General features: G+C 51.5%; 4 protein-coding genes across 4 annotated transcripts; 2 read left to right on the forward strand and 2 right to left on the reverse strand.

The window, feature by feature from the left end:
- Nucleotides 1-598: 598 nt before the first annotated feature.
- On the forward strand, nucleotides 599-4,815 carry BJY04DRAFT_222930 (terpene synthase family protein; the record flags this gene model as incomplete). The annotated part of the gene is made up of 5 exons (XM_073717539.1): nucleotides 599-1,420; nucleotides 1,471-1,734; nucleotides 1,931-3,617; nucleotides 3,669-3,685; nucleotides 4,324-4,815. The coding sequence occupies 5 exons, from the start codon at nucleotides 599-601 to the stop codon at nucleotides 4,813-4,815; spliced, it is 3,282 nt and encodes a 1,093-aa protein (XP_073566413.1).
- A 12-nt stretch (nucleotides 4,816-4,827) lies between these two features.
- BJY04DRAFT_210514 (major facilitator superfamily domain-containing protein) lies at nucleotides 4,828-6,971 on the reverse strand (the record flags this gene model as incomplete). Its single annotated transcript, XM_073714257.1, has 6 exons — nucleotides 4,828-4,907; nucleotides 5,201-5,600; nucleotides 5,843-6,202; nucleotides 6,277-6,566; nucleotides 6,631-6,756; nucleotides 6,920-6,971. 6 exons carry the CDS (start codon nucleotides 6,969-6,971, stop codon nucleotides 4,828-4,830), a joined length of 1,308 nt encoding a protein of 435 aa, XP_073566414.1.
- A 350-nt stretch (nucleotides 6,972-7,321) lies between these two features.
- On the forward strand, nucleotides 7,322-8,816 carry BJY04DRAFT_222933 (uncharacterized protein; the record flags this gene model as incomplete). The annotated part of the gene is made up of 2 exons (XM_073717540.1): nucleotides 7,322-8,539; nucleotides 8,589-8,816. The coding sequence occupies 2 exons, from the start codon at nucleotides 7,322-7,324 to the stop codon at nucleotides 8,814-8,816; spliced, it is 1,446 nt and encodes a 481-aa protein (XP_073566415.1).
- A 1,283-nt stretch (nucleotides 8,817-10,099) lies between these two features.
- BJY04DRAFT_222934 (uncharacterized protein) lies at nucleotides 10,100-10,534 on the reverse strand (the record flags this gene model as incomplete). Its single annotated transcript, XM_073717541.1, has 1 exon — nucleotides 10,100-10,534. The coding sequence occupies one exon, from the start codon at nucleotides 10,532-10,534 to the stop codon at nucleotides 10,100-10,102; it is 435 nt and encodes a 144-aa protein (XP_073566416.1).
- Nucleotides 10,535-10,610: the final 76 nt, after the last annotated feature.

The raw sequence follows: 10,610 nt of genomic DNA on the forward strand, positions 1-10,610 counted from the left end.
GGAAAATGAAACTTCCTTGACTCCGCAAGTGCGTGGACTCTAGTTAGCAAACTAGTGCTACACATTCCCTGTCTAGTCTGTACATATCCTAGGCAGTATAGTACTCATGTAGCACAACCATATGACTCCAGCTAGATTCTAATACAGGGATATGGAATGGGAAAATGAAACTTCCCTGACTCCCCAAGTGCGTAAGATTCACCCACGATGCTGACTCCAGGAAAGACAGTTTCTGCGCGTCAGCTTACCATGCATTTAGAAGGGACCAATAGGCTGTATCCTTAACGAAGCTGGGCTATGTTTGTAGACCGGGCTTAAATAGACAGCAATATGTGTGTGTGTGTGTGTGTGTGTGTGTGTGACGGACACTGACTGTGACATGCATGTCAGAAAGTCGCGCTATCTGTAGATTACAGTCTCGGTATTTTGCAAATAGTCCTCTTGGAAGCATCATCTAAGAGCTGTTAAAACGAACGCCGCGCTCAAATCAGTATCATCGCCAGCACGATATATCACTATCATCTAGCTTTTCCTAAAGTAGCTATTTTGCTTGTCCTTTATTGCGCAACAGGTGCTATACTACAGACTACAACCAATGATGAGCTTACAACACCGGAACGACGTCGTCAAGCTCGCCCACAACCTGCTCGACCGCATGAAAGAGTCTCTCGATCCACATTACGGCCTAGGCACAATGACCTGCTCTATCTACGATACGGCCTGGGTGTCAATGATCTCGAAAACCAACGAGAACGGCACTATTTGGCTGTTTCCGCAGAGTTTCACCTACCTGCTGGATAAGCAACAACACGATGGAGGATGGCACCCCAGTGACACCCGCGTCGCTTGCCCCGTTGATGGTATTCTCAACACGGCTGCAGCACTACTTTCGTTATGTCGACACCGGGAGATCCCGCACCAACTTGACTTTGACGCAGCAGACACGGAAAGTCGCATCTCCCGTGGTTTGTTGTCTCTAAGCAATATGCTCAACAAGTGGAAGATCGAAGACACATGGAATGTCGGATTCGAGATCCTCGTCCCTGCTTTGCTAGATTACCTAGGCGAGTACGGAATGGAATTTGACTTTCCCTGTCGAAGCGCTCTATACCGCATACGCGACACCAAGCTTTGTATGCTGAATCTGCGACATCTTGAGGAGGATGGTGCAGCCCCGCACTCGATTCTACATTCCCTAGAAGCATTAAGAGGTCACCTTGACTTTGATGGCGTTGCCCAACACAAAGTCTGCGGTAGCATTATGGCGTCTCCGTCGGCCACGGCTGCGTACCTTATCTACGCCACAGTGTGGGATTTAGACTCGGAGGCGTACCTGCGTCATGTTCTGGCGTACGGAATTGGGTGTGGGAGTGGAGGCGTTCCGAGCGCCTTCCCAGCTACGATTTTTGAGTCTACCTGGGTCCGTTCCTGGCCTCTGGCCTTGATTTAGCAGAGTCTAACAGCTTTCAGGTGCTATCGACACTTCTTTCCGGGGGGATGGGCATGGAAGATTTCAGAGCGGCAAGGACCAGTGTGATTCTAGATTTGCTCAAGAAGGAGTTTCAAAGCCAGCAGGGTCTGGTAGGGTTTGCCTCCAAGATTCAACCGGACGCTGATGACACAGCCAAGGGGATAACCTGTCTAAATACACTGAGTGGGCCTGCTTCTAGCGCCCGTCTGGTAGAGTACTTTGGCCAGGGTGAATGGTTCAAAACATATTCTCAAGAACGAAATGTGAGCATCAGCACAAACTGCAATGCAGTCATGGCATTGCTTTCCGATCGCGAACGAGTTCAGGCCTACGGTCCAGTTATCTCTAGGACTCTTCATCTCCTCTGTGAGCATTGGCTTGCATCGGCCACCATCAAGGACAAATGGGCAAGTCACCGAAAGATCGGACTGCAAATAAAGCTAACTTTGAGGTCGGTAGAATGTGTCACCTTTTTATACAATGATGCTCCTCGCACAGGCACTAAGACAGGCAATGGTGGCTCACATGAACGGGCTGCTAGTGGTAGACCAGAAGCTATACGAAGAAGTCGTACCTTTGGTCCTGATCCAAATCCTTATACACATTCTCCACGAACAAAGACCGGATGGTTCCTGGGAAGGCTTCAAGGAAACCACTGCGTATGCCCTTCTCGCTCTGCATACCTTCAACACCACCTCCGAAGCGGAGCTACTTGGTTCTAGGATCGAGGCCGCCGTGATAAAAGGCCGGTCTTTTCTAGCCAACAGCGACAATACCACACAGCCAGAACCTCTATGGATTGAGAAGGTCCAATATGGATCAAGAAACATCTCAGAGGCATACATTATAGCCGCTATGTACTGTTCCTCTGAGTATACGACAACACAAAAACCCGCAGCCTTGTCTCCAATCTGGCAGAAGGAAATCGCGATGGGAAGGTTCTATGAGAAGCTTCCCCTGCTCAAAGATGCATCCAAATGGCTCGTCCTGGCTTGCGCCGCTGAAGGTAGTCGGTTAACTTCAAGCCTGCGCCGCAGGTACCAACAAATTCTCCAAAATCCGGCAGCGGACGGAAACCATATTCGTTTCATCCCTTTTACATGGACAATGGTCACCCGGCTTATTGGCGCTAAGCTGGCCCCCAACGTGCAGCTAGACATGATGATATTCTCTGCTCTTCTGTACGCATTAGACCACCACATGGAAACGTCCATTGCGGCGAAAAGCGTGAAAGAACGCCAGACCATCCGAGAGACAATAGTTGACTTCTTTGACCATGTCAAAACATTCGGCCTTCTTCCTCTAAACATATCCATGGACAAACTTCTTGAGCAGATCGTGACCTACGTCTGGCAGCATCCCAAGGCCCAGGGTGCCTCAGCACCGAACAGGCAACAGCTGCTGGAGGACCTCCGGCAGCTTTTCCTCTCACATTTAGACCAGCTCGATGATAACGAAGATCTGCGCAGGATGCGAAGAGCAAAGCAGTTTTGGCATCCAAACACACACAGTCGCCATTCGTGCCTTCAGGGGTGGATTCAGTCAACATCTGGTCACCATACTGGCGGTGGTGCAGCGTTCTCCTTTTTCCTATGTTTTGTTCTATCCGGTCATGAGCCTGGGTCTCAGAGCACCCCCTTCCCCTCACCACAAGCCCGATATATCCTCGCGAAACTATCAGAAAGCCTACGCGCGCTATCCCGGCTCCAAAATGACTGGGGCTCCATTGAACGAGATTATCTGGAGGGAAATCTCAACAGCGCAGACTTCCTCGTCGCCTCGCCCTGCAATGAAACTGAAGCCATGTCGTCGAAATCTGAAACGCAGTCTGCTCTTCCGCGCAAAAGCAAAAAGACTGAAGGCAAACCATCCACAGAACCTGAAAGAGCCAGGGAAATTTTGGGCGCCCTCGCAGAACACGAGAAACGGACGGTCGATCAAATACTCTTACATGAGCTCCCGGGGGTTATAGACCGAGGCTTGCTAGCCGGGCTGCGGGTCTTTGTTGCGGCGGTGGAAATTTATGGGCAGATGTATATGATGCTGGACCACACGCCTCGTAATTTGGGAAATGGAGGCGCTGCACTCAATGATAAGGATGGTCAGGGTTTAAACGTCAATGGGAATGGGAATGACAATGGCAATGGTACGGCGAAGGGCTCTTACTGAGGGGCATTAGTGTCTGATTAATATGGAGCGTACATACCACAGGAGGTAAGTAGTAACTAGACGTTGATGAAGCTGCCAAGGACTAGACAGAAAATGAATCAGCATATTACCAAGCTATCACTTCAACCTGGGCATGTTTGCAACCAAGCAAACCCCGGATCAGGGCACTTCGGGGTTTGTATGCACTCTTACTCATAGCTTCATCGATAGCGCCTATCCTCCCCGTTAATTGGGCTATCTCAGTACCCTTCAGGGCTTCGTCTTCTTGAAATAACATACTGAACGTCTTTCAGATGGTCGAAAACAGACTTGGCGAATTTGAATCGCAATCTCGAGGCTGCATGGAGCGGGAAAAGACATCGTTTACCAAGAAAGATGGAGGAGAATGCGACCTTTACTCAGTCAGAGAATGAGCAAGCATAAAAGGCACCCCATCCCCTCATGTTTCTCTCACATCAACAACCAATTCCTCAATCATTAACCCTTCTAAAACAGCATGAAACTTGTTTCCAAGATCACTTTTCTAGGCGCCGCCTTGAGCGCATTCTCCACTTGTTCAGCACTCTCTGTCCCGGTCGAGGTATCTTCCGTCGAATCGCCAGCAAGTGAATATGATCAGGCGATTGTTGTCCCCCATTCTTTCCCTTCCCTAGAATTAGACATAACACTAACACCCCACACAGCTAGAACTATACCGCCCAACCAACGAAGAACGCACTCTCCACCCCTTCCGCCTCTGGTACTTCGACCACCCGAACCTCCTCAGCGACCCAACCTACCTCCTCACCAACGACTACGGCGCCAGCTCCGCCCACCTAGTCGAGGCCTCCAACACCACCTACTGGACTCTCCAGACCCAGTCTCGAGTTCAATCTCTCGACAAACGCCAGAGCATCCAATACGTCAACTCCTACACGGACGGCGGCTGCATCCCGGACTCCTTCGACAAGCAAACCCTCAACCCGCCCAACGGCGTTTGCCAGCGCTTGTCCTGGATTTATGCCTTGTCGGCGTTTATTGTCGGCGAGGGGGACCACCAGGTGAGTTTCTATGCTGGGCCCGGGCATACGTGTGATCAGGGGTATGTGGGCGCGGTGAGGGGGTGGAGTGGGTGCTGGACGACTGCGAGCACGTGGGCGATGGTCTTGTATTTCTGGCCTTGTTATACTTGCTAGGGTAGGTGCTGGCTAGCAAGTAGATGTTGTATACTGGAACGTTCCAGCCGCAACCCTGTGCGGCTTGATGTCTTCCGGGCCTGGGCGCCTCTCTGTGGAGGTTAGTTTACTTGGTTGATCTCAGTAAGCTAACTTTAGCTAGATAGATAGAGCTATGCTGGCTTATAGTGCGTGGTTTTGAGACTTAAGTATAGTTCTGTATGTACGGGATCCTATTTTCTTCCTTGATCTAAGCTATGTGGGATTTTGTGCTTGGAGATGTGATTCATTGCTAGGGTAGGTATCCAGCTTCGAAAGAACCGAGAGGGTAAGGATCAGCCCTAACTAGACCTCCGTTGCCTCCGATGTAGCATTATGATATGTCGATTCGGACGTCGCGCCACACTTTTCTTCTGTACTTTGCTTCCCTTCTCCTCCATCCCATACTCCGTCTCCAGTTCCGCCCTCAGCGGAACCTGCTTCTCTAAAACCACTAACAGAAACGCCACGCCCGAGAAAACAACCGAAACCTGCCAGACGAGCTCGAGGGCATCCGTAAGCACGCCGATCACTTCCCCCCTCACAGGCTCATCTAAGCTGCCGATGGACTCGCTGGAGATGTGCTCGTACGCGTTTCCAGTTGACAGCAGCTGCCGCACACTCGCGTCCGGAATGCGGTAGGCATACCGGTTGACTTGATTGTTAAAAATGCTCGCGGGGATCGCAACCCCCCACACATTGCCGAAGCTGCGCATGAACGACCAGCTCGCCGTTGCGGCTGCCTGGTCTGACTCCGCGAGGGGATCCTGGAAGGCAGGGAGGAGGGTGTTCAGAACCATCCCGGACCCGAGCGCGGCGAGGACTTGGAAGATGATTTATTCTGCGGTGGAAGAGTTGGGGCCTAGATGCGCGAAAAGGCCGAGACCGAGTGTGAGGAGCGCTAAGCCAACGAGGTGGAGGGCTTTGTATTTGCCGAATTTGGAGAGGGCGATGACGGCGATGACGGCGCCGGGGACCGAGACAAAGCGTGATGGGGGAGAATTTGGACGCCAGCGCGGGATGGCGATGAGCCGAGGATTCCTTGGAAGTAGACGGGGATGAAGAACAGAACCCAGTAGAGGAGGACGGTGAAGAGATAGGTGTTTATCAATACCACGAGGGAGGTGCGGTTGGTACATAGACGTGGGGGCACCACGGGCTCTTTGCAGAAGCTAGAGCCTTCGTAGGCCATGAACGCAGCCATTCCAAGCAGCCCCAGGACCAGTGGCACGATGATGCGCCAGGAGCCGCATGGGTAGCGGGAGCCTCCATAGGTGAGAGCACAGAGGACTGCCGCCGTGGCGCCCATGATGAGGAAGTTGCTGAGATAGTCGATGCGCTTTAGTCTCTGGGCAAAGGTTGCGTCGCGCTGGTAGTTGGTATGCAGGAACAAGAACAGCACTACAAGCGCAAAGCCGCCGTGGGGAGGATCATGTAGAAGACCCAGCGCCAGGAGGTCCGTTCAACGATGATTCCACCCACAAAGGGGCCGTTCGCGCTGCCGACTGCGTACACAGTGAGCACGCTGGCGATGAAGTTACCACGCTCTCGTAACGGCACGAGATCCGAGACAATTACATCAACAATCATGTTGACACCACCACTCCCGATCCCTTGGACGGCGCGTCCGATGATTAGCATATTCTCGTTGGATGCACCGCCGCAGATGCCGCTGCCCAGAGTGAAGACGGCGACGATAAACAGGGTAAGCCATCGACGGCCGAAGATGTTGGCTACCTAGCCGAATAAGGGCTGAACTGCGGCGCTGCATTGTTGAGTAGTTAGAATATATATTACTGCATATGGAGAGTGCATACCTGGTGAGAAAGAAGGCATTGGTGATCCAGACATAATTGTCGCCAATGTCCAATGCTCGTACGATGGTTGGCATAGAGGTGGCAACCACCGTGTTCTCCAATGCCCCTAGGAGGCCCGTCACGCATAATCAAATATGATGGCCCAGAATTGGAAGCCTCTTTTGTAGGTTGGAGTTGGTGCTTCGGCGATGGTCCCCTTTTTGTTAATTACGCCTGTGGTCTCTTTTCGTGTCTCGGACGCCATTCTCTCAGACTGAGCACAATGCTACAGGCAGAGTGCTTTCTCGCAGTGTCGAGTGCGGAGAAGAGATGTATATGCATTTTGAGGGATGGAAGTCCAGGTAACATCGGAGCTTTATGTGTTGTTCTCAGGGACCGACTGCGGTTCGGTGACATTCCGGGTGCTGCAGGTGTAAGCAAACGACGACCTCGACTGGTCCTAGATCAGTATAAATTCATAGTGGTAAATTGTCCGAGGTATGGAAAGTTTCGAGCAAATCATATGCAACCAACAGCTCCCACTGGACCAGATGGGCAGAGTAAACGACCATCCTAGCAAGGATATTGTTGCTGCAAAGGTGACAAAGAACCCAAGCCACGTGCAGTGCAAGAAAGGTCAGATCCCGAGGCCAACCGCTTACTCACTGTATCTACTCTTCTCTTTCTCCTCGATGGCTACACAGCCAGCAGAACCTCAGCCGCAACCCGCTAAGAGATTTGCCTGTGACAGATGTCGCGAACAAAACTTCGATGCCCTCGTGAAGACCAGACAGGAGCCTCCTGCTCCCGATGTGTGGGGGTTGGCGCCGTGTGTGTTACCAGCAATTTGCGCCCTCTCGGACGGCCCGCTCGGAGAGATCGCCTTGAACGCAAGCGACGTCAATCCGAACGTGAGAGACGTCAAGCACTCTGGACTCGAGTCTCGACATGCTATACGGAGGGAGTGGAGTGTCAATGCCGCGGGAGATTCCATCACTACCTCCAGCCAATCACCAGAAGAATCAAGAGCCACTGCTGCATTGGACACCGGCTTGTTCCAGCTGGATACAGTATCTCTGTCAGGATTGACAGACATCCTCGGACCTGACTTGTCAACCGATCTGATCCAATCTTGGATCTCTTCTTCGCTGAATGACACCATCTTCCAGTCTGCAGCCCCGGGCCCTTCGGATACGGACGCTCAGAAGGACACAATAATGGGCACTAGCACCGACTCGAGCCGAAAGCTGTCTGCTCTGGCTGCGTCACTTAGTGAGCAACTGAACCAACTGGAATCCGCCCCTTGGAGTGTCACCTTGGTCAGTATTGTCTGTGCGAATCAGGAAAGTGAGACGGTCAATCCCAATCCACTCGGAGAAGTTCTTCAGAGTACGACCGAATTCACGCATATCTTACATGTCATCATCGCTCTCAAGACATCACCATCGTCATTATCATCATCTTTGACCCAGCCCGAAATTGGGGTGTTTAAGCTTCCCAATCCCAATCCGCAGCCCCCTACACAGCAATTCCCACCAGACTCTATGTTCTGCTCTCAAGCAACCACTAAACTGAGTGATAGACTTGTGCAACCATTCCGGGTTAGCTCGTCGCCGTCGCTTACTACTAGCCAGACAATACACACTCCACCAGAATCAACAGCAGCGAACACGCGGTCATCACCACAGTCCCAACCGCAGAAACCAAACCTGAACATCGCAACCGCTCTCATGATCCTAGCCTGCTACACACAGCTGATTCAAATCTACAACATCCTTTTCTCTCGCGTCCACGAGTCACTATCGGATATGTCGCACCAATCCATCTCATCCACTCAAGCGCCCTCAGGCCTGCAGCTCGGCGGCTTCCCTGTGCAATACGGCGATCTGCAGATCAAGATCTTGATACAGGTCATCATGCATCTCATTTCTCATATTGAACGAATACTGGGGATGTCAGCCGAGTCGCCGGCTTGATCCTGCTAGTTCTGCGAAAGGCAGTCCCGCTACTGACGGCAGTGGGCTTTTCGATGGTACGGCGGAGCTTACGGCGTTGCTGCGGGTGGTGATGAGCCAGAATGTCGGCGATGTCGGGACAGGTACAGGTGAGGGGATCGGGGATATTGTCTCGCTCAGGCAGAATATGAAGAAGATCACACAGTTGCTGGAGCAGAACCCTGCCCTATAGATAGATAGGGCATGGGTGCAACAGGGCTGCACTGTAGGGATGACTGGCTTTGTCTTCGGTCCTTCCCCTCACCTGAACAACTGAACACCCGAATTAAATTCAACAATTTTGGAGTTAAAAAAAAAAGAGATGCTCGCTGCGCTTGCAAAAAACATACAACAGTTGGGATTCGCATGTGGTCACCCACCATACTACTAACCAACCGGCGTGAGGCTTAAGTTCGGCTGAGCGGACGGGAAGCCCTGTTCTCCTCACCCTGTGGTCGTATGTGCTAGAAGGATTTGATATTTCTCCTATAAGCAGCTTTATAATGATACTTTCATGATCGCCGACATGGGAAGGAGAGAGATTCTCAGCTCACCTGGCTTGATTGTTTCATGTCGCATTGAAGATCGACCAACCAGTCATCTTGAATAAAAGGACAAGGACATCTACACAAGATGTTTTCGAGCGAGCCGATGGGATCGCCAGTGCCGTGGATCAGCACCATATCATTGTAATTACTTGTAGATATATATCTAGTTAGGACTATTACACCCCTCCAGCACTTTTATATTCCTCTTCTGTCAACACTAAATATGCCAGTTCCGTTTCTACCGAAGGAGACAAGCATTCAGTGCATGAGAGAAAAGCCTACCTGCCCAAGAAAATACTCCAGTTAAGCTTGACGCCGGTGGTGGTAAAAAGCGGTGCATATCATGCTGTCCAACTCTAGACTCAAAATCTGGTCGATTCTCCTATCCTCTCACGTTACTACTACCAGGGTAGCACAATATAAACATCTTAATCAAGATCTTCACACTGCATCCAGCCCTCTTCCTCATCCGAATGGATCTCAATATCCTCATCTGGATTATTCCAATTGTCTTGTATCGGCTCTCCATTCCCAGTCCAACTCGAACCCTCATCCTGAAAGGCAGCACACACGCCCTGTGATTAATCGCAAGAAACAACACGAAGCTCTCCTCGCAAGCTTTCCGATTCGCCACTAACAAAAGGACACTCTGTTCCTTCTCCCACTCCGCTTCGTCTAGTATAGCCCTTGGCGTACCATATAGCTGGCGTGGTCAGTGCATCAGGCTCAAAACGACGTACCAGGGCCGCGATCCTGCTTTGGCGGTCGCCACACCATTCTCAATGTCTCCGTTGCCGTCATAGCAGTTAGTGCCGGATTCATCCCGGCCAGTAAACATAAACTGCGGCCGGACCACGTCGTTCTAGCTACTTCTGCTACCTCCTTGGAGCGCGTGCAGTACAAGTCGATTGTAGTTGGCGTCGGCGGCTTACTCGCATGCCTTGTTGCCCGAGCCACCAAACCAAGTCCGGATCCAGGCCAAGCTTTGCATCGGTTCGCTATGTTTCCGCTCTTCGGGCGGTTGAAGATCCCGGGGAATGTAAGCAGGGATCTCGACAGGGTTGGCAGGGTCAATCATGTATTCCTGGAGTTCATGAATAGATTCAGCTTCAAGGCTGTTGATGGTGGGAGTGTGGAAGGAACCAAGTAAAAAGCCTACCCTCCTGCCCCAATCACCTAGTGCAAGCCATTTCTCAAACAGGACCCTCTTTTGCTTCGCCTTGGGATGAGGAGAGGCCGGGTCCCATTTTGCCTTGAAAGAAGAATCAGGGAGCAATGGAAAACGCAGAGGGCAATAGGAAACGAAACCCACGATTGTATACTGATCAAAAGGGAACTCGCCAAACTTAGCAACATCAGCCATGGTGGTGTACGGGTGAAGAGTCCTGGGAACTGCGGTAGAGAAACCAAAAGGGAATATTCGCAGACAAGGCCTCGGG

The sequence above is a fragment of the Aspergillus karnatakaensis genome, assembly GCF_047715665.1.
Source record: "Aspergillus karnatakaensis strain CBS 102800 unplaced genomic scaffold BJY04scaffold_65, whole genome shotgun sequence".
NCBI lineage: Eukaryota > Fungi > Ascomycota > Eurotiomycetes > Eurotiales > Aspergillaceae > Aspergillus > Aspergillus karnatakaensis.